Genomic DNA, 19,476 nt, shown 5'->3' on the forward strand with positions numbered 1-19,476 from the left:
TTAGAATTAGTTTTCTTAGGCAGGAGATGGAACCACTTTTCAGGCAGGCCTCCAAAAACCAGTTTGTTCCATACTGCAGCAAGTCTCCCAGCTTGCAAGCTTACTGTGAAGGTGCTGCTTCTCCAGGCCGGAGAAATAGTGGTACTCAAAGCCTTCAAGGTCTCTCCTGGCAGGCTTTCCCTGGAAAACTGCTTTAGCAACTCTTGCTCCCTTTAGAACATGCCTTGAGAAGAGCACCAACAGCCGCATCAGATTTAATCCTTGGTCCCCAGGAAAAGAAACGAGAACCCCACGACAATGCCACAGAAATGGCTCATTCCCAGGCAGGGAGCAGCATTTATTCAAACAGCACTAGCTCTGTGGAAACTCCACACCATTCTACTCTTGTGGAGACGAGACACCATTTCCACACATGCACCATCCCAGCGAGCTGCCAAGTGCAGGGAAGCACCCTAACCCAGGGTATTCTAGAGCTACCTCAGTGATCTGCGCTGGACTGGATTTTTTCTTTTAAAAAGATCTTCTATAGAAAATACAGGAGGACAACAAGAAATATCTAGAGTAACAGGCATCAGCTGTCATCCTCGTGTATCCCCACATGTAAAGATTGGTTCATCATTGTAAAATTTGTTCCTGTCTCGGAGATTAAGAGTCTGGCTTTTGTTCTTCTTTGCAGGAGAAGGTAACAAACTTGACCCACAGTGGAAGCAGTTTGTCTGTCCGTTGAAAGCCCTTAGACAAATGTGTTGGTAAGAATGTCCTCCTGCTGCTGCTGGTGCAGGGTTCCAATGCCAACTGCTGGGGCTGGTAAAGGAGGTCTGCTCACAAGATGGAGCTGAAATCAGAGTCAGGAGGAAATGATTAATTAAGCACAAACACAGGATTATCTCCATGTGAGGAAGAACTTCTTTCTTGTGAGGGTGCCAGAGCCCTGGCACAGGCTGCCCAGAGAGGCTGTGGAGTCTCCTTCTCTGGAGATCTTCCAAACCCGCTTGGATGCCACCCTGTGCCACGTGCTCTGGGTGTCCCTGCTGGAGCAGGGGGTTGGACTAGATTATCTCTAGAGGTCCCTTCCAACCTCAGCCATCCTGGGATTCTGTGTGTTGTGTGTGTCATGCTGATACTGACTGTCAGACATTGGTCAAGCTGGAATAAGTCCGGAGTTATCCTCCTTCTCCCAAAGAGATGTTTGTATACTGCAGTCTGCCACAGAGAACAGCAGCTTTGGGTTCTCCTCCTACATGTGTCACCTCATGTGTGTTATCTCCTACCTGGGATCTTAGTTCATCCCGTCTACTGAGACTAATTTTTACTTTCAGACTAAACACCTAGTGAAAGGAAGCTCCTGGGCTGTTCATCACCAGTAAATGGCGCTATAAGAAGCTCAAGTAATTTAAATTACAACACAATTTTGGTGTAGGCATTAGCATTAGTTTTATATGTCTGTACCACAGAATTTCAGTTAAAGAAGAGAACATCAAACTGCAGTTCAAATAGTAAAGCACCAAGTGGACATCTTACCTTAACTGCCAGCTGCTTTTCAAACCGTGGCGACACAAAGGACCATGGACCCATGTTCTGTGGTTCTTCCTGACTCCAAATAAAGTCTAAAGAAAGGATAAGGGCACATTACAAACACATTTGTATTTTCAGCAGCTCAAGAAAACCAACTTGTGTGGCACCTCTGAGTTCTTTTATCTATTTTGATTTACTGGCACCAACTTTGAAACAAAGGCTCATGGAGTTACATTCCTTTGCAAGTCATAGTTTGCTGCAGCCAAACCAAAAAGTATGACCATCATGAGGGCATAGGGTGGGCATACTCTTTTTTCCTTCTGTTTTCAGAAGCTACTTTCTCTGGCTCTCCATTTTAAAGGACTAGACAGCGGAGATCAATGCAAAAATGCCCCAATAGGTTTGCTCTGATTTTTAGTAGCAGTTCACAGATGTTAACAACAGTGCCCATACAAGTTCTTTTAGCACAAGGGGTAAACATAGGAACACTAAATGTATGGGGGAAAGGAGGTAAAGTTGAAGGCAAAAGTCTGTCTGACCTTTGGCACGGCTGTATTTGCTCAGCTCCAGCTGTAGGGCTTCCAGGGGGAAAGGACAGAGTTCTTCAAGTCTCACAATAGCTGTGCTGTGTTGTTTCTCTCCTAATGTCTCCCTCTGTTTTACCAAAGCATAGTAATGTTTTCCAGAACACAGAACCACTTGGGTGACCCTGAGAAAAAAACAGGAATGCCTGCATGTTTACTGTTTTACAGAAATTCTGTGCAAAACAGTCCTATTCTTCAAACAAAAAACAACCATCCTTTAAAGACAGTTTTATGGAGCTAATCTGACACCCTCGAGCATCCCTTTCTTCTTTGCCCTATCTTTCCTTCTTGCACAGAGTTGACAAATGAACTTCTGAGCACAGTGCTCCAGGGCCCAGAGGTTCTGTTTCCTCAGCAAACCTGGGGAAATTATATTCAGTGGGATTCAAACTCTTCTAGCTTTTACTCTCTAAAAGCTAAACATGTAGTCTAAAAGCTGGTTATCTTTTCTGCAGAGAGTGAACCAGAGGGAGAGAAGAGCACGACCAGAGGACACTTCTCTCACACCCCAGGGAGGGACTCCCGGAGAGAATCTATTCTCTCCAGCTGCAAAGGAGGACTTGGTGGCCTAACCTTAATGGACAAAGGCAAGAAGAGAAACCTCACTCTGTCTCTCGCCACCTCATTTAGAAATACAAGATGCAAAGACATTTACAGCCTTCTAATTAGGGTGAGGATGTGACCATTAAACATGCTGTCAGACCTTGCTGCTACTGGGACGACAAAGGTCACGTTCTTACCCTTGGGAGCCAGGTTTAATGGCCCAAATACTCAACTGTCATGCACCCAGATATTATATAACTAATAAGAAGCAAACAGAGGAAAAAAGAGAGAGGATTTGCTGTTTAGAAACAAATAAAACACCATATCAGTCACTCTACAGATGCCTCTTCCCCCCAGATGTCCTATTTTTCACATCACCTCAAAACTGAGCTGTTAGCTAGCAAAAGGGAGGATTTAATTTTCGGGCTTTCCTGCAGGAAAGGGAAGTTACCTTTTAGGATCTACTGAGGAGTCCCCGATGACAGGCTTAAATGTTGTCCTTGGAGCCATTTCTTCAAAACTGGACACAGCAGCCTGGATGGGAGATGGTTTTAAGTTACTAAATCTTGTTGCCTTTTTCCTCTGGCCAGTGTTAGAGCAAATATACTGAGACAGGGCTTGACAAATATAATAATAATAATATTTAATTAATAATAATATAATAATAAAATACTATTTTTTCCTCTCCTCCCCATTCCCATTCCCATGGGTGAAAGGTTCTCAGGAATGCAACCAGTCCTAACCCCATTTCTGGCTATTTTCTACCCAATTGTTTATCAGTCTACCCTGCCCCAAACAGACAAAACCCCATTGCTATAATACCAAAGCAGAGAGGACAATAAAAAAAAATATTAATAATAAAAAAACACAGAAAAGGGAAGAGAACAGAAATGAAGAGGAAGGGAGCAGGAAAAAAAAAGAGAGAAAAGAAGAATAAAGTTTTCCAGCTTACAGGGAGCCTGAGTAACACTTTGGGAGATATAACAATCAGAGGTTTCCTGAAGTTTCGGACCATTTGCCGCCGGAGTAAGTGGAAATACTGTGCTGGGGTGGTGGGATGCACAATGGACATGTTCACCTGGTCTCCATCAACTCCCTCTTCTGTGCTGTCACACATCTACAGAAGCAGAACATAGTCATAGCTTTTTGAGAACAAACAGTGACCCAAACATCCAAGACACAAGGCATGCTTGCTAGTGCCTATAGGAGTGGGAGAGCAAATATTTTTATTCTGGCACTGACTGAAAAGGAAGCAACTTCAAAAGAGAAACAGGCTCTAGCATTTAACTGATATATCTTAACCACCAACTTCAAACAGTTTTTAACCAGGACATGACCATTTTTACAACCAAGATAAGGTTGTGACTTTTTCATTAGAATGGCAGCATCCCTCTAAATGTGTAGCAAGCATCTCCTTTATAGCAAGCCATTATTTAGGTGAAACATCTTTCATTTAGTTACTGACACAGCCACCAGGGCACAACAGTGGCTATTTCCCGTCAAAACGTGGCACAGATTTACGTACCAATATTTAGTTGTGCCCAACTTTCTGTAGGAGCATCTGAGAGTGGCTTTCAGATTATAGCTGCCTGTTTCTCAACCCCCAAATAGTTTACGTTGAGAAGTTTCCCCTTAGAGATCTGCTATTGGCAACACAAACATTTTATCTTGCTACAAATTCTATCGTAAAGCAACCCCGCTGAAAAACAGCAGTGGGAAAAGGGACAGCAAGCAGTACTGAAGCACATCCTACAAGGGGTATCTGCAAAGGCCATGTAGCCTGTGCAAACAGCATGCAAATTTAATGTTACCACACACCAGTTTGGGAAGATAAGTGAGATTTCAGTTATCTACAATGGGAACAAGAAGCTTTTATTTTATTATTCGGTCATGGTGTTGCATTAGAGCTGCTATGGCAGCATTTAAACAGGAACGGCTTGCTCCCCATTTCCAGACCTGCACCTTCCTCCCGTTCCAGGCCAGCCCATCCATATCTCATCTCAACAGAAAAAAAAAGTGGATAAGGCTCCAGCTTCTGCTATCACCAGGAAGTACATTGGAATGTGACATTTAGTGGCAGGACTCCCAGAGCACTGGATGCAAGTGCTGCGAGAGGGATATATGAATCTGAGCAGCATGGCAGGCACCTGCAAGAAACGCTCCATCCGGCAGGAAGAGTGTTCAGGGCCTGCTCCGTCGTAGCCATGGGGAAGAAGAATTACTATTCCACTCTGCAGAAGCCACTTTGCTTCACCTAAAGAGACACAATGATGAAGAAAAATTATTGCCACAGAACACACATACTACCTTGCAAAAACTAGTGGGGGCGGTCAGGAAGTTATTAAATGCAACCTTGGAACATGCTGGCATTTAGTCATGAAATTCACAGTCGTGACTCAGCCCACAAGATGATCTGAAGCTTCCCATATTGACAAGTAACTTGGGACTTTTGGAAGTTTTTTTAAGCCTTTAAGTGATCAAATACATATAGAGTAAAATATGCAAGGGGGAAAAATAAAGACCTAATCAACTGTTCTTTTGGAATTATCATCATCTGCCAAGAGGATATCTTTCATTTTGTATGGATTGTCATCACAGAACAGTCACATACAAGCTGGGACAATATAGGCAAGCTAAGGGACTTTTGAGAAGACAGATTTCTTTTCTTGACACATTGTACATTTTCTTTAAGGTCAAAGGATTTTCTACAGATACACTTACTCAAAATGCCATATTTTAAGGGCATTAGCTCCTTGCACACTCACCTCCAGAGATGAAAGTGTCAAATATTATCTGGGCTCCGTTAAAGAAGTCTCCAAACTGAGCTTCCCAAATTGGTAGCAACTTGGGGCTCTCAATACTCATTCCATATTCAAAGCCAAGCACAGCTTCTTCAGACAAGGGACTGTTGCTCACCTAACAAAAGGAAATTGTTGGGAGAAGCCAGTGAGAGAGAAGACAACACAGGATTTACAACCTTGGGAACCAGGCATTCCAGTGTTTTTTTTAAAAAAAAAAAAAAAAAAAAAAAGAATTTTTGAACTAAGACATTAAGAAGAGGGAAGAAGAACTATTGACCTCCACAGGAAAGCAGAACCCATTATTAAATCTTTTTAAGAAGAGTAATTAACCATATACTACACCTATGGATGTACTACAGTAAAACATAAACCAGCAACATCCTCTAGTGAGGCTCTCTGTAACCAGAATGAGGTGCAACATGATACACCTAGATGCTGTGCACATAGATTTCTTCTTCTGATTTACTCAGGGTGTGAGTGCCTTGTCAGTTTGTGCTTCTGGGATTTCTTGGAATATTCAGGCTACATACACAGCCTGGACACACGTCTCAGACGCTTTCAAATATATGCATTCTGTTTCAGTGCAACTTAAAGAGGGTTGCCCAGTGGACCACAGAACCTACCTCTAGGAAACCCTTCTGGTCTGGGGACATATGATTCAAAGGTATGTAGGTATCATCTGTCTCTTGACAAACCAACATTGCGTGTCGTTGGCTAAAGGTTCCTCTGCCAACATCTTGTCCGCTTAGTCTGACATTAAACCCTTGCCAAGCAACAAGCAAAACACTAGATTAGTAAATCACTTAAGGAAACAAATATGCAGGACAGTAACTTCCCACTTCTAAATATCTGTTTCACGTTAAAACTCTTCTTTTGGCTTCACAGCTACATCAACACTGAGTGGGAATTTTTAACAAACAGCAGCTCCAACTCACAAGCACAGGCATTCTTAGACATTTCTCTTTCCTCTCCTCTTCTCTGCACTTGTCTTAGTGATAAGTGCATAAATTTGCTGAAGGAAATTTTGAGGTATGTACACCCAATGTCATACATAAATGGGCATTGGAATTCAGGTGAAAGAGGAGGGAAAAGAAATTCTAGTAAGATGCAGGCTCTTAAAGATGAGCATACCTATATGGCCCCGTTGATGCCAGCTGCAGTGCTAAGCACTATTTTTGGGGAGAGAACGTGCATGTGTGTCAGGGCAATAATTTTTGAAGATCCTGAGTACCCACTCTATAAGGATTAGTGACATATGGGACTGGTATTTACCTTCTTTTAGGACCATGCAGATGCAAGCTGTCTAAAACATACATCACATCCACTACTGGACTTAGAAACGCCTTGCAAGGCTAGTATTCTATTTTATTACCATCAAGAAAAAAAAAATCTCTTGTCAATTTGCTGCTTACCTTGACTCAGAAGTGAACCGAAGGCTAAAGCTTCTGCTGTTGCCCAGTCCAGTTTTTTTCCCTCCTCCACTTTTTGTACTCTTGACTAAACAAGTTAAAAAAAAACCCCACAAAGTTAGGGCTTTGCCTTTTGCCATTTCTATCTCTGCTTGTGACAAAGTGACATTAGAAGCTAGAAAAAGGGTAAGGAGAAACATGCTGTTTTCCTGCAATCAACTTGGTTTGGTCTGGAATACATATACTCTATTGCAGCACATGCTGAAGAAGGTTGTCTGCAGATCACAGACCTGAAGATGATTCGTGTGTTCACTTATACAGTCAATGAACTTTAGATTGACAGATTAGATATTAAAAAATCTAAAAAAAAAAAAAATTCAAAATTCTGTAAAAAAATCAATAAAATCTAAGCACAACAGGTTTAGGCCTTTCAATTCCCAGAATTCTCCCATTCTCTGCAGAACAGAGATTCCACCCAGACAAGGTTTTCTTGCTTTGGGCTGAGGAGACAAGAGCAGTCAGTCTTTCAAAATATTCATTCCATGGCCTCTCTATTGCTGCCAGTCAGACACCAGCCCCTGATCTCATTCATCACAGGGAAACATTTAGTATCAGACCTAAACCAATCTCAACTTTCCAAACAAATTTATCGATATTGGACATAGGGCCTTTCAAACCTGGCCACATGCATTTGTTCATGTATGTATAAACATCTACTATTGGCTTCAGAAACCAATTATTATCATTTTCCTGACTGACTCTCTCACAAGATACTCACTATAATCATGGAGTACAACATTGTAGCAATCTACTGCAACGGTTTCCATTTCTTCCAAGAATAAGAAACTGTATTTTCTACACAATTCTTTTCTTGACTATGACAAAATACTGTTAAGATAACAGTATCAAGTATTTGGTCTGTTTTGAAGAGAAGATAGGGTTTTCTTCAAACACAGGATAAAATGGCATCATCCTAGCCTCGAGGTGGGACAGGCAGAAGAGTATTCCCCTTCATAAGACTCTTTTTTTTTTTAATGACAACCTGTTCCAGAAAAAAAAAGTCTACTCTAACAAAGAGATATCTTTGAGCAATGGGACTAGAGACAGAACATCATTTTGTTCTCCCGACCTGTGCATAGGTCTTCAGAAGATGGCTGTGCATCTGGAGCTCTTCAGGCACCTCTACAGACTTGATGCCAATGAACTGGAGGAGCGGCACCGGCATTCCTGTGTCCCACGTGGTGATTTTAGCAGAAGGCTCAACCAGGCCTTTCCAGTGAGCCTGCAGGTTGGTGGGAGGTGGACTATACAAAGTCATGTTGGCAAGATGATCATTCAGTTTAGAATAGCAGGTTGTCTTTATCTCAGATACTTCAGCCTCAGTCATGAGCCCAGCAGCTACCAGGTGTTCTGCGTACGTGTCTGGGATACTCTTGCGTGATCTGTCAAGAAGGGAATCAAACTCCATAGACATTGAGCCCAAGGACAGTGTCATCAACAAGAAAATTCCACCTTATTATGGCAGATACTATGGAAATTTGAAATAAAGGGTGACTGGGTACATTCTACTCATTCAGGTGAAGTTTGCTTTCCTGGCAGTTTAAGACTGATAATGTCTTAGATGTCCTTCATTTAAAAAGCGCTTGCAACTGGTAGCTACAAAATGTATAAAAAAGGCTTCCCAATCAGAGTGACTCTGCCATCATGCAAATATTTAATCAAGAACTAACATTTTGTTTAAAAGTCAATGAACGTTCATGTAAGAGCTACGCTGACATTAACACTAGTCAGTACAGCAAAGGGTCTTCATTATACAGAGACTTTCTAGCACAGTTCCATGCCACACTTAAGTAGTATAGATACAAGGACATTTTGGGTTCCTCCATGAGGTGATGTAACCTTTACCTGATGATTTTGTACATGCTGGGGTTGGTGAAGAACGGCTCATCGAGCTCGTTGTGGCCCCACTGCCTGTAGCACAGCAGGTCGACTATCACATCCCCACGGAACTGCCGCTGGTACTCAACAGCCAGCCGCGTGGCACGGACAACTTCTTCAGGATCATCCCCGTTCACGTGGATTACTGCACACCCAACAATTTTACCTGCCCAGGGATTCAAAACAGCAATCAAAGAAATGCAAAGAAAATGGACCCAGACAGAACTCAGCAGGGAGACAGACAGCTTGTATGCAGCATGTTTAAGAAAAATGAAAGATGTTCTTAATACAGCTGGGAAAGGAGCTAAGGGTCTTCCCTGAGAGAAAGGGCAATGACGCAACCTGTTGTATTTGGTACGGTTTGAACTTGAAAGTGCTGAATTCCTAGAGTACTTTCTACACATGGCCCTGGAAGTCTCTTCACCTGTAATGAAGGGAATGCCAGCTCAAGGAAAGTGCAATAATACCACACGCTGTCCATTTTAGCAAATCTAAAGGATTTGCCAGCTGTTTGCTCTGATGAAAAAGACAATCATGTGAGGCTAATCTCAACGATATTTGCTAGTGTGTATTTCACTCTAGGAGATCTTGCTGGTTATAAATTATCTGTTAGTCAGGAAGGAAGAACAGTCCAGAACACCAAGCTTCTGGTTTAAGCTTAGAAATGGCATCAGCCTCAACTTCCAACTAAAAGCTGAGTAAGATTGTCTAGTAATACCCAAAATAGAAAAATAAAGGAGAATCTGACTTATAAACTCGCTCAAAAACACATCAGGAAGGTTTTCATTACATTTAATATGCTATATTTAGTATACATCTATTATATATGTTTTAAAGCTTGTCAATGACATGGCAAATGTTAAATGAATATAAAGACTTTGCTATAACCTGACAAGTATTTTATAACATCCTGTAAAGATGTGGCAAGATTTTCCATTGAAATTTAATCTTTGTCATGAAGCAGAGGAGGAGTGCATATTTTTAGTATTTAAATTTTTGCTAGTAGAAGGTAACCATAGAATCACAGAATGCTTAAGGTTGGAAGGGACCTCTAGAGATCATCTAGTCCAACCCCCTGCACACGCAGGGTCACCTAGAGCACGTGGCACAGGACTGCGTCCAAGCGGGTTTGGAAGATCTCCAGAGAAGGAGACTCCACAACCTCTCTGGGCAGCCTGTTCCAGGGCTCTGTCACACTCACTGATAAGAAATTTTTCCTTAAATTCATGCGGAACTTTTGGTGCTTCAGTTTGTGGCCATTACCTCTAGTTCTGTCAGTGGCCACCACTGAAAAGAGGCCAACACCATTCTCCTCACTGCCTCCCTTGAGGTACTTGTAGACACTGATCAGATCCCCTCTCAGCCTTCTCTTCTCCAGGCTGAACAGGCCCAGCTCCCTCAGCCTCTCCTCATAGGGCAGATGTTCCAGGCCCCTGACCATCCTTGTGGCCCTGCGCTGGACTCTCTCCAGCAGCTCCACATCCCTCTTGTCCTGTGGGGCTCAGAACTGGACACAATACTCCAGATGTGGCCTCACCACGGATGAGTAGAGGGGCAGGATCACCTCCCTCGACCTGCTGGAGATGCTCTTCTTAATGCACCCCAGGATCCCATTGGCCTTCTTGGCCACAAGAGCACACTGCTGCCTCATGGTCACCTTGTCGTCCACCATGACACCCAGGTCCCTCTCTGCAGAGCTGCTCTCCAGAAGGTCAGTCCCCAGCCTGTACTGGTGTCTGGGGTTATTCTTCCCCAGGTGCAGGACCTTGCACTTGGCCTTGTTGAATTGCATGAGGTTTCTCACCGCCCAGTTGTCCAGTCTGTCCAGGTCCCTCTGGATGGCAGCGCAGCCCTCTGGGGTATCGGCTACTCCTCCCAGTTTGGTATCATCAGCAAACTTGCTGAGGGAGCACTCTGTGCCTTCATCCAGGTCATTGATGAATACAATCAATAATAACTAGAATTCCTACTCTATTATAAAAATGAATATAGACTAAGTCCCTAGGACCCGCGAGCATTTGCTAAAAAAGCTCAGATCATGAGAACACAAAGCAGATGTTCACACTCAAGTTTTAAATCCTAATGTTAAAATCCAACATTAGACCATTTCCTTTCCAACATACCAATGTCACTACAGTACAGAGATGATCGTCCTCGCTCTGCAGGAGTGGTGTAGCCCAGCTGATTATTTACAATCAAATGGATGCTCCCACCAACTCTGAAATGTGGTAGATTAGAGAGGGTCAGTGTTTCAGGAACAATCCCTTGCCCAGAGAAAGCAGCGTCACCATGAACCTACATTAGAGAAGAAGATGGAGAAGTTATTAAAAAAGGAGGAATAGCAAAAATCAAAACAACTTAATATGTAGGACCTTTTAAATGGAGTAGGTAGAATGCAACCTACCCGGTTCTTACCTCTCATTCTGTCTATTGTTTTAATGATTTGAAACCTACAGTACTGTAACAAATGCAAGGTCATAGAAACAAACACCTTTCCATGAAGTGCGTGACCTCACATCTACTTGGAACAGACCTATAAATTCTTAAAATCAATCCATGAGTGTATCACTAGTACCAAGGCTATAGCAAAGCTGCAATGGGTGTTAGCCAGCACTGACAATGAATAAAACCAAGACAACTGCCACAGTAGGTACTACATCCTGCTGGAAGTTAAACGGTGGAGATGAACTGTAAGTGACCTGTGCCTGCTCACACCTTACTAAATAGAGACAAGAACAGATACATTAGGAAATGGAGTGGAAAAGAAACTGAAGAAAGCACTTAAATCAAATGAAAGGCCTCAGAAGGGCATAAAAGCTAAGCTGTTAGGTTTATAAACAGCAAATAAACATCACAAATTAAAAAGAAATGGATTGGAAGGGAAAGGGAGGCAACTGTGACATCCAGACCAGGTTTCCAAGGCTAAAAATACTGGAATAAATTGACGACTTGCTTTGAAACTAGGGCTAGTTTGCCATTGATGTTCATTACATGTGGCAGGAATACAGTTTTGTCCCAAATTCTATTTGCTTTAGACTTTGCAAATGTTTAAGAGAATGACCACTTGTATTTCTGAATGCAAGACAAGAAAAGTTATCAAGAAACAGCTTCCATGATTATAAAAGACAATTAAAGGAGCAAGAACTTATTCCAGTAGGCAAAAAGAGACTTATTTTAACAGTATCATGATAAGATGGCTAATTGCTAAACTTTTCTATAGATTTTGCTACCTGTAGAAGTTGCTACCTATTCTTTACCTGGTACCTTTAATTTAAAAGAAGGCTAGCAGTGGTAGCTTAAATGCAAAAGCAGTCTAGGAGGAAAAATATACACACAGCTTTCAGTGCAGAGCATCCTTAACCATGATGCAGGCATCAAAATCAGCTCTCTAGAAGTGGAATTGTTTGAATACCAATATTGCCATTTGTATCAACTAGGTATCTTCCTTTCCCTCCCCATTTCTTAAAATAAAAACAGTTCTTCACACTCTACATCAATACACATTTGATATTATATAAACCGTTTCTGTTCATATGTGAGCAAAATACCTGCAGACAAATGACGCTGTCCCCAGGCTGTGCAGAGCTCTCCGGGGAGTAATCGCCATCGAGCAGCGTCTGCTGCCGGCCCCGCGTCTTGCCAACTGCCACTGGATTGATGGCTTCCAAGTGCGACGGGTTGGGCAGCAAGGTAACATGCACTGGCCTGTGCGATCCAAAGTCGAGGTCTACAGAAGACGTGAGGTGGGAGAGAACATCCCCGATGGCCGGTGAATTCTCCGGAAACTCGCTCAAACCCCGCATCTTACGAAACATGAGCTGCATGGGAATAAAGCTAGTTAAAAACGTCCTCTTTCCATGTTAAAAGAAACACATTTTCAGGATTGTATGCCCTCCCACTCCTTCCATTGTGAGCATGCCTCAGGAAAGAGCACAAGCATCTTTCTTAGGCTTCTTAGCTGTCTCCTGGGGAGAATAGGCTAAAATACTGACAGGAAGGAATACGTTCTCACGTAAGTAACTTACTTATTGCTCCAGCTTTGGCAACAAGATACGCCTATGGTGTTAATTCATTGACAAATAAATGAGACACAGACCAACCGTCAACAAGTCTGTAAACCTCTACCTCAGGTGGAAGCTGAAGCAAGCCTGTGAGGAGGTTAAGTCTCCCACGATGAGGCATTCCAAGGATGATATCCGTCACGCCGCTGTACGCGCACATCTTGAACAACTCATGGAAGAAGCCCATCATACTCTCTGCTCCTTCACCACCATATCTCTTCACTGTGGCAAACTTCGTGGCTAAGAAGCGATCAAACTCCTATTAAAAATGGGAGAACTTGTGCATTAGCCTATTTTAAACAGCAACATTCTGTTTCTAAAACACAAACATGATTTCTGCTTGCACCTTTATGGCACACAAAGGTGAATGCACCCTTGAAGAGTCTCAGCTCTTTTTCCACTCACACTTTCTAAAGACCAGAAGCTATAATGAATGCCAGAAATCAGCTAACACCTCTTCTAAGATGCTAATCCAATAAAGACTGCATTAAGGATCAAACTTTCTCTACCTAACATGAAGGGACAAGCAACACTAAGAAAAATAGTAAACTCCTTAATAATTTAACTGTTTTAGATGCTAGAGAAGCACAATGTTTCATTTTGATTACTATCACAGTCCTTGGTACATATGTAGAAGAATGCTTGAGAGAAGGAAAATATATTAATCTGGATTTACTTCAGTTTCCTCTCACTCCTCCCACTACACTCATCTACTCCTAGAGAGCTTTCACAAGTGACAAAGTTTTGGAGCACTAAATGTGTCTACAGTGTTTTGGAGCTCAGGACTGAAAATAGACTAAGACTGTAACTGAGAAGGGAAGACTGAGCAACAGCCAGAAACCTGTGCCAAATCCTGAACACTTTCTAGCTAAGTAACCCTCAATTCCAAGAAATAATGTACACAAAACTAAGCACACACAAAAGCATTTCTTTTCTTTTGGAGGTAACTTGGACACTCTGTGTGCTGTGCTGAAGTCAATATGGGATTTATCAGAGTCCTGATTTCACCTTTCTGCCTCACTAACAAAACCCCCTTAACTGCAAGAGGCAAGAAAGCAATGAAATGTGCCATATACTTCTATTTAGTCACTGGTAAGTATTACATTTAATACTCCTTCCATTTGGAATACTGGAAACAGGGACACCTTCACAGATCCTGCTCTTCTACCTTTGCATCCTTCTGGATAAGGCGGGGAGAGAGAGGAGAAAAAAAGAAAATTTTTCACAGTACAGAAATATTTATATTAATTCCCTAAACCACTTAGATCTATGCATGTTGCAAGTAAAAGTCTCTCACTGTCTTTATAGACTGCATGAGAAAATGGTTCCTTTGCTGAAAACTTGAGCTTTAAAGCTCATAAAACAAAACAAAATGAGGCTGGCAGTAAAAGCAAAATACACAACGTCTAAACTGGAGCACAAAATTTCATAGGGTTCTGGCCAATCTTGTCTTCTGGTCAGTAATATTTAAAACAAGCTGTCTGACCATTGGGTCTGGGAGAATTTCACTTTCACTTAATATTGATCACTCTTGGGTTTGTACAATCTTTTTCATGTCTCCATATGCTGCAGAACATGTTGCAAAAATATGCATTACTAACAGTATCTGTTCTCTTTAGTCATAAAAGCTTGAGTTTGGCACTGGCTAGAAATACTTGTATAGAATTAACTTCTGAAGCAATTAATACTAGCCAAAAGATACTGTTATTTCTTTCAGCAACAGCTGCTAAGTAAACTCAGCAACAAATGCAGTGACCCAAAACCCTGCGTTTGGCAGACAAAACCTTGTACTTTTCTCTCTGACATACTCATATTTCTCAAAGTCTTTCAGGATAGGGATTGTTCTTTTTGTTCTCTGCTTGGATAATGTTCATGACAGTGGAGAGTCCATGATAGACTCCATAGCTCTTCAATTAATTACAGTAATGACTGTAATTGTAAAATAAGAGTGAATATGATACCTGGGACTCCAGCATCAGCTTGCATAAATGCTTTTTCTCTTCAGTTGTAAATGCTTCCTGTTTTAGCTCCTCAAACCTTTTAGCAAACCATTTTCTCTCCTCCAAGGTTGGAAGCTGGCTTGTTTCTATGGAAATATGCCCGCAGTATATATGGTCAAGGTAAGTCAACACATCCTCCAGGGAAGCCTCTTCTTTCCCCATGTTTAGAAGCCCTAGTCAGAAGGAAATGCATTAGCCACATCAAGAAGAGAAAATGGCACTAAGGACTAAAGCGTTCTCTTGCAATTTCACTAAAATTTTGAGAGTAAAATTTCATATTTTATCTATCCTTTATTAAAAGCAAACAAACAAAATCTTTACAAGCACACTCCAGTATCTTAAAGCATAGGCCTGTGATTTACAAGGTGTTCTAAATGCTCTTCTGGAGCATCTTCATGAAGAGCTTGCCATGAATGACATCAAGTCAATGTTTTTTGCAACTCGGGGTATCACTCGATATCTTGAGAGATATCAGCGACAAGATAATGCAATCATGGTTGCATCACAAGTAAATAAACATCCAGTTTGCAGATGGAGAAAATAAAGCATGGAGAGAAACTCCTAATTGCTCAAGGCCACAGTGAAAGCCAGAGAGAGCCAAGAAAAGACAAGAAATCTTGACTTCTGTTCCAGTGCTCTGGCATCTGCCCTGGTGTCAAGTATCATGCTAAAATACAGAGTGCTACAGTAACAAAAGCAATTAATGTATAACCTCAGTAGCTGTAAGAACAAGTGAAAATGTTCATGGTTTCTACAGATGCTAGAAGGTAGCCACTCATTACACCATGACTTGTGCAATAAGCACATAAGCAGGCTGAAGTTAGCAGTTTTCTGTTCAGCAGTTACTGATTGAACGGCTGTTCGATACTTGGCTCCTCTGCAGAGGACACAGCTTCATTTTGTTGTGATAAGATCGCAGACTTACCTGTGGTAACGAAAGGCCCCTGAAGAACTTCTGTCAGCTCTCGAATTTCGGGTACCATGTTCATAACAGCTTGGCCAGCAAATAAAGGATTTATTTTTGCTGCTTTGTGGCCATGTTCGGAGTATGCGGTTATTAAACGAGCAAGACCATGGTCAACTGAACATAAAAAGAAAACAGCAGTACAGCACAGGTGCTCACACTCACAGCACTAACAGAAGAGGATGCTGCCTACTGATATTCATCAAGGTTGTGACTGGAAAGATAATTCTTCCAGTCAGTTGTTTTCACTGCAGTGTCCCACTCACTATCCTCCCTTTTCTTTACAGCATCAAACCTAAACTGCTGGTCTCCATCTTGGTCCATTCCCACCCAAACCATGATCATCAGCAGTCCTGAGAGGTCAATTTATACCCTGTCTCACGACAACAGCTCCCATCATTTCTCCTGTGGCTCCCCTCATAAATAACCCTCTTGTAACCATGCACAAACCATTTTCCATGAAATCTGTCTACAACAACCTGAGAGTGGCCAAGGTATCAACGTGTAAAGTCTTATTTCCTTAGCTGACTCAATCAAGGGACAGGACAGTAGAGTCTCAACAATAATTCAGTTCCTAAAACCTAATAAAAGTGTGGCCAGAAGCCACAAAACAACAGTACGGACAACCAGCTACCATTACAGTAACCACAAAATAGTCTTGGACAGTGGCACAAATATAGAGGAGTTGGAGTTCCTGAGGTGGTAGAAAGGTTCGGGAATGGAGGTTCAGCCCACATCAGCTCTCCTGCACACAGAAATATTGCTCAGGTCTCACATTGGACTTGCTGCAGGACAAACAAGAGGAGAATCTGGATGATCACACAGGATGACAGTTTGATGTCACCTTAAGACTTTGCTCAACACAAAGAAGCTCCTCTCAAATACTATTTCTTCAAGCTATCCATGAAGCAAGTTCAAGGTTTAAAATGGCTTTAAGAAAACAGTGATCTCTTCAAGGACGAGTTTCTAGTAGGAAATCTTGCAGATAACGACCAAGATACTATCCTGATACCACGCTGGGTCAGACATATCACAAATCCAGTTATGTGAACACATTTTTCAACAGACATCGTAAACACAGCGCTGAAACTTTGCTTTGACGCTGAAACATTATCAATGTGAGCAAAACACGACCGACGGAAAGGTCATGGGCACCACGATGCTACCAGCAGGCAGAGAGCACAGACCAGCAAGGGAACCGATAACCAGTAACACCGCGGGCAGAAACTTGCTGATTGACCCACGTGAATCAGTTCATGCTGCGTTTCGGATGGTTTTAATGCTTTTTTATTCATTCCCCAATAAAGCCGCAGCCTTGGCAGCATTCAGGTCTGAATCTGGAACAATAAATACTGCTCCAAAACAATCTTTACTTCTTCGATACTTATTTTTGAGTGACTTCACATGACAATTCAACCGCTCTCCTCCTATCACCGCTCTCCTTCCCTGCCCAGCAGGACGGGTTGAGCTACCCTGGGCGCTAAGGGGTTTCGGTTGCTGCCCCTATGCCGATCATGTCCACAAGGTGCTCGAGTCACATCAGCCACCCCAGTCACTGCGTGGGGACAACGCTCCTACCCTACAAAAGGGAGCTTTCCTTTGGGAAAGATTTTCCCTACTATACAACTGCTAAAAGTGTCCCAGCGAGTGCTGGGTCTTGGCACACTTTCCTGAGAACGGGAAAAAAAACAACCCTGCAGTTACAACCTGAGGAAAAAAACTCCCGATTTGGGGCAGGCAAACCCAGGCCGCGGCGCCCCCTCAGCGCGGGGAGGGGAGGGAATAAAGGGGAGGAAAGAAGGGAGCGAAGAAGGGAAGGAAGGGAAGGAGGAGGACGGGGAGGCCCCGACCTGCTGTGCCGCGCGGCTCGGCCGCGGCGCCGCCGCCCGCCGCCGCCTTGCGCGGCTTGTAGCCGTAGACGCCGCGCTCCGTGCGGTACCAGCGCCGCAGGCCGCCTCGCCAGGGCGCGCAACGAGCCGCCAGAGCCGCCGCCATGGCCGTGGCCGTGGCGCTGCCGAGCGCCGCCCACGGCTTCCCCGGGCAGCGCCGCCCCCGCCGCGGGGAGAGCCCCGAGCCCGCCCGGCCTCCGCGGCGGGGAGCCCCGAGCCCGCCCGGCCACCCCGGCCTCCGCCGCGGGGAGCGCGATCCGGAGGGAAAGGAGCCGCTGGCTCCGCCATTTCCCTCGGCCCCCACACGGGCTCCTCTGGCTGTCCCTGGCGCTCCTCAGGGCACCGGACCATATTCCTGAGGTCGGGAGAGGGTTGGAAGTGTAGCCTTGTCTCCTGATTTCCCATAGGAAGGTCGTGGCGGGCTCCGTGGTCTCTCCTGGGGATCCTCACGGTTCGACGTGAGCCCACCTGGAGTGCGCATGAACCGAGCCGGGAAGAGCCCCGTAACCTCGTCACCTCACAAAACTCATGAGTTGGGTTTTCCATGAAAAAGCTAAGATAAAATCTGTTGCTAAAAGCTTAAATCTCTCTCTCTCTCTCTTTTTTTTTTTTTTTTTCCCACCCATTTTGAGTCCTTGGAGCTGCCTTGTTGCCTCAGTGCGCCAGGAGACGCACTGCTAGAAGACAGAGGCTTTAGGAGCTTCTGTGGGGATCACCATCGTTCCTACAACCTGAAAAAACTATTTTTCTTCTTCAAATCAAACAGTGATTATACGGTTTTGAGATTGCCAGAACTGATTTTAGCCCCTGAAATGGGCATGGCACTGCAGATAGGCAGGGATTTGGTGGCATTTATAGGTCTTGGAGACATTCGTATTCCTCAGGGCTGGCATGGGGCTGTTTTTATGCAGATCTGTAAAAGCCAATTTGTGAGGAAAAAGGAGCAAATGACCTTTAATGCTGCAAAGAAAGAGAATGGATAGTGCTATTGGACAGCTAATGTACGGCCAATAGGGCAAAGCCCAGTAGAAATGTGCCTTCTGGTCTTATTTTTTAATGTATATTGAGGACAAGGGAACTTGAAAATAATGTTGCTGCATCACATGCACGGTACAGCTAAGTTGACAATAAAAAGGAAGAAAAGCTTGATATAATCCAATATTTCTGTCCTGCACTTGAAATACTGCAGACAGATCACATGTTGAAATACTTTTCCACAGTTCTTAAGCAAATATTTGTCAAATAGCAGATATAATGCTTTTGCCTTAAAGCAGACAGAACACGAATTGAATATTTCTCTTCTAAGTTAGCACTGACAGGAAGAGGTCTTAAATATTAAACATCTAAATGATAAAGCTAATGCTACCAAATGTTTAGAAGAAACTAAAGGAGGTGGTTCAATAACAGACTCTTGATCCAGGGAAGTAATTGAATGTTTGTATATATAGGTTCACTTACTGCTTTAATCAGCCCTAAGCACAGGCTCATGGGATAAATACCAAATCAATCTTTTTAGTTTAGAGATTCAAAGTTCAGTCGACTGAGATTTAAAGCACTGAATGTTACTTTGCAGACTTGCCAGCATCAGCATCTTCCCTGGGATACGGCTACAGATGGCAAAACTGCTGTAACTACATCTGGGGCAATAGCAGAGCTCTTTCCTTGCCTTTGGTTCCTGAGATATTAAAAAGGCCCAAAAGGCCCTGGCCGAGAAATTAGGAATGGTTCAAAATCAAGTATAAAACTGTCCACCCATTGGAACTAAACTTACA

The 19,476-nt window shown here is 43.2% G+C and overlaps 1 protein-coding gene across 1 annotated transcript; it reads right to left on the reverse strand.

The window, feature by feature from the left end:
• Positions 1-539: 539 nt before the first annotated feature.
• DHTKD1 (dehydrogenase E1 and transketolase domain containing 1) lies at positions 540-17,810 on the reverse strand. The gene is made up of 17 exons (XM_088526290.1): positions 17,666-17,810; positions 15,777-15,932; positions 14,813-15,024; positions 12,916-13,110; positions 12,339-12,608; positions 10,914-11,085; positions 8,758-8,956; positions 7,982-8,294; positions 6,856-6,940; positions 6,067-6,206; positions 5,408-5,558; positions 4,790-4,896; positions 3,595-3,759; positions 3,094-3,176; positions 2,055-2,224; positions 1,522-1,607; positions 540-835 (listed from the first exon to the last, which is right to left on the reverse strand). The coding sequence occupies exons 1-17, from the start codon at positions 17,808-17,810 to the stop codon at positions 734-736; spliced, it is 2,751 nt and encodes a 916-aa protein (XP_088382416.1). The 3' UTR covers positions 540-733.
• Between the last annotated feature and the right edge of the window lie 1,666 nt (positions 17,811-19,476).

This window comes from Tinamus guttatus, unplaced genomic scaffold, assembly GCF_059628265.1.
Source record: "Tinamus guttatus ecotype Peru unplaced genomic scaffold, ASM5962826v1 Tinamus_guttatus_pri_ptg000245l, whole genome shotgun sequence".
NCBI classification, from domain to species: Eukaryota; Metazoa; Chordata; class Aves; order Tinamiformes; family Tinamidae; genus Tinamus; species Tinamus guttatus.

Excerpts from the sequence above, each read along its gene's own strand:
- DHTKD1 (XM_088526290.1), bottom strand. The coding sequence starts at position 17,810 with ATGGCGGCGGCTCTGGCGGCTCGTTGCGCGCCCTGGCGAGGCGGCCTG. Across the intron at positions 15,933-17,665 it reads CGAGCCGCGCGGCACAGCAG|TTGACCATGGTCTTGCTCGT; the intron begins GTCGGGGCCTCC and ends TTTTATGTTCAG. Across the intron at positions 6,941-7,981 it reads TTCTGAAGACCTATGCACAG|TCAAGAGTACAAAAAGTGGA; the intron begins GTCGGGAGAACA and ends TAACTTGTTTAG.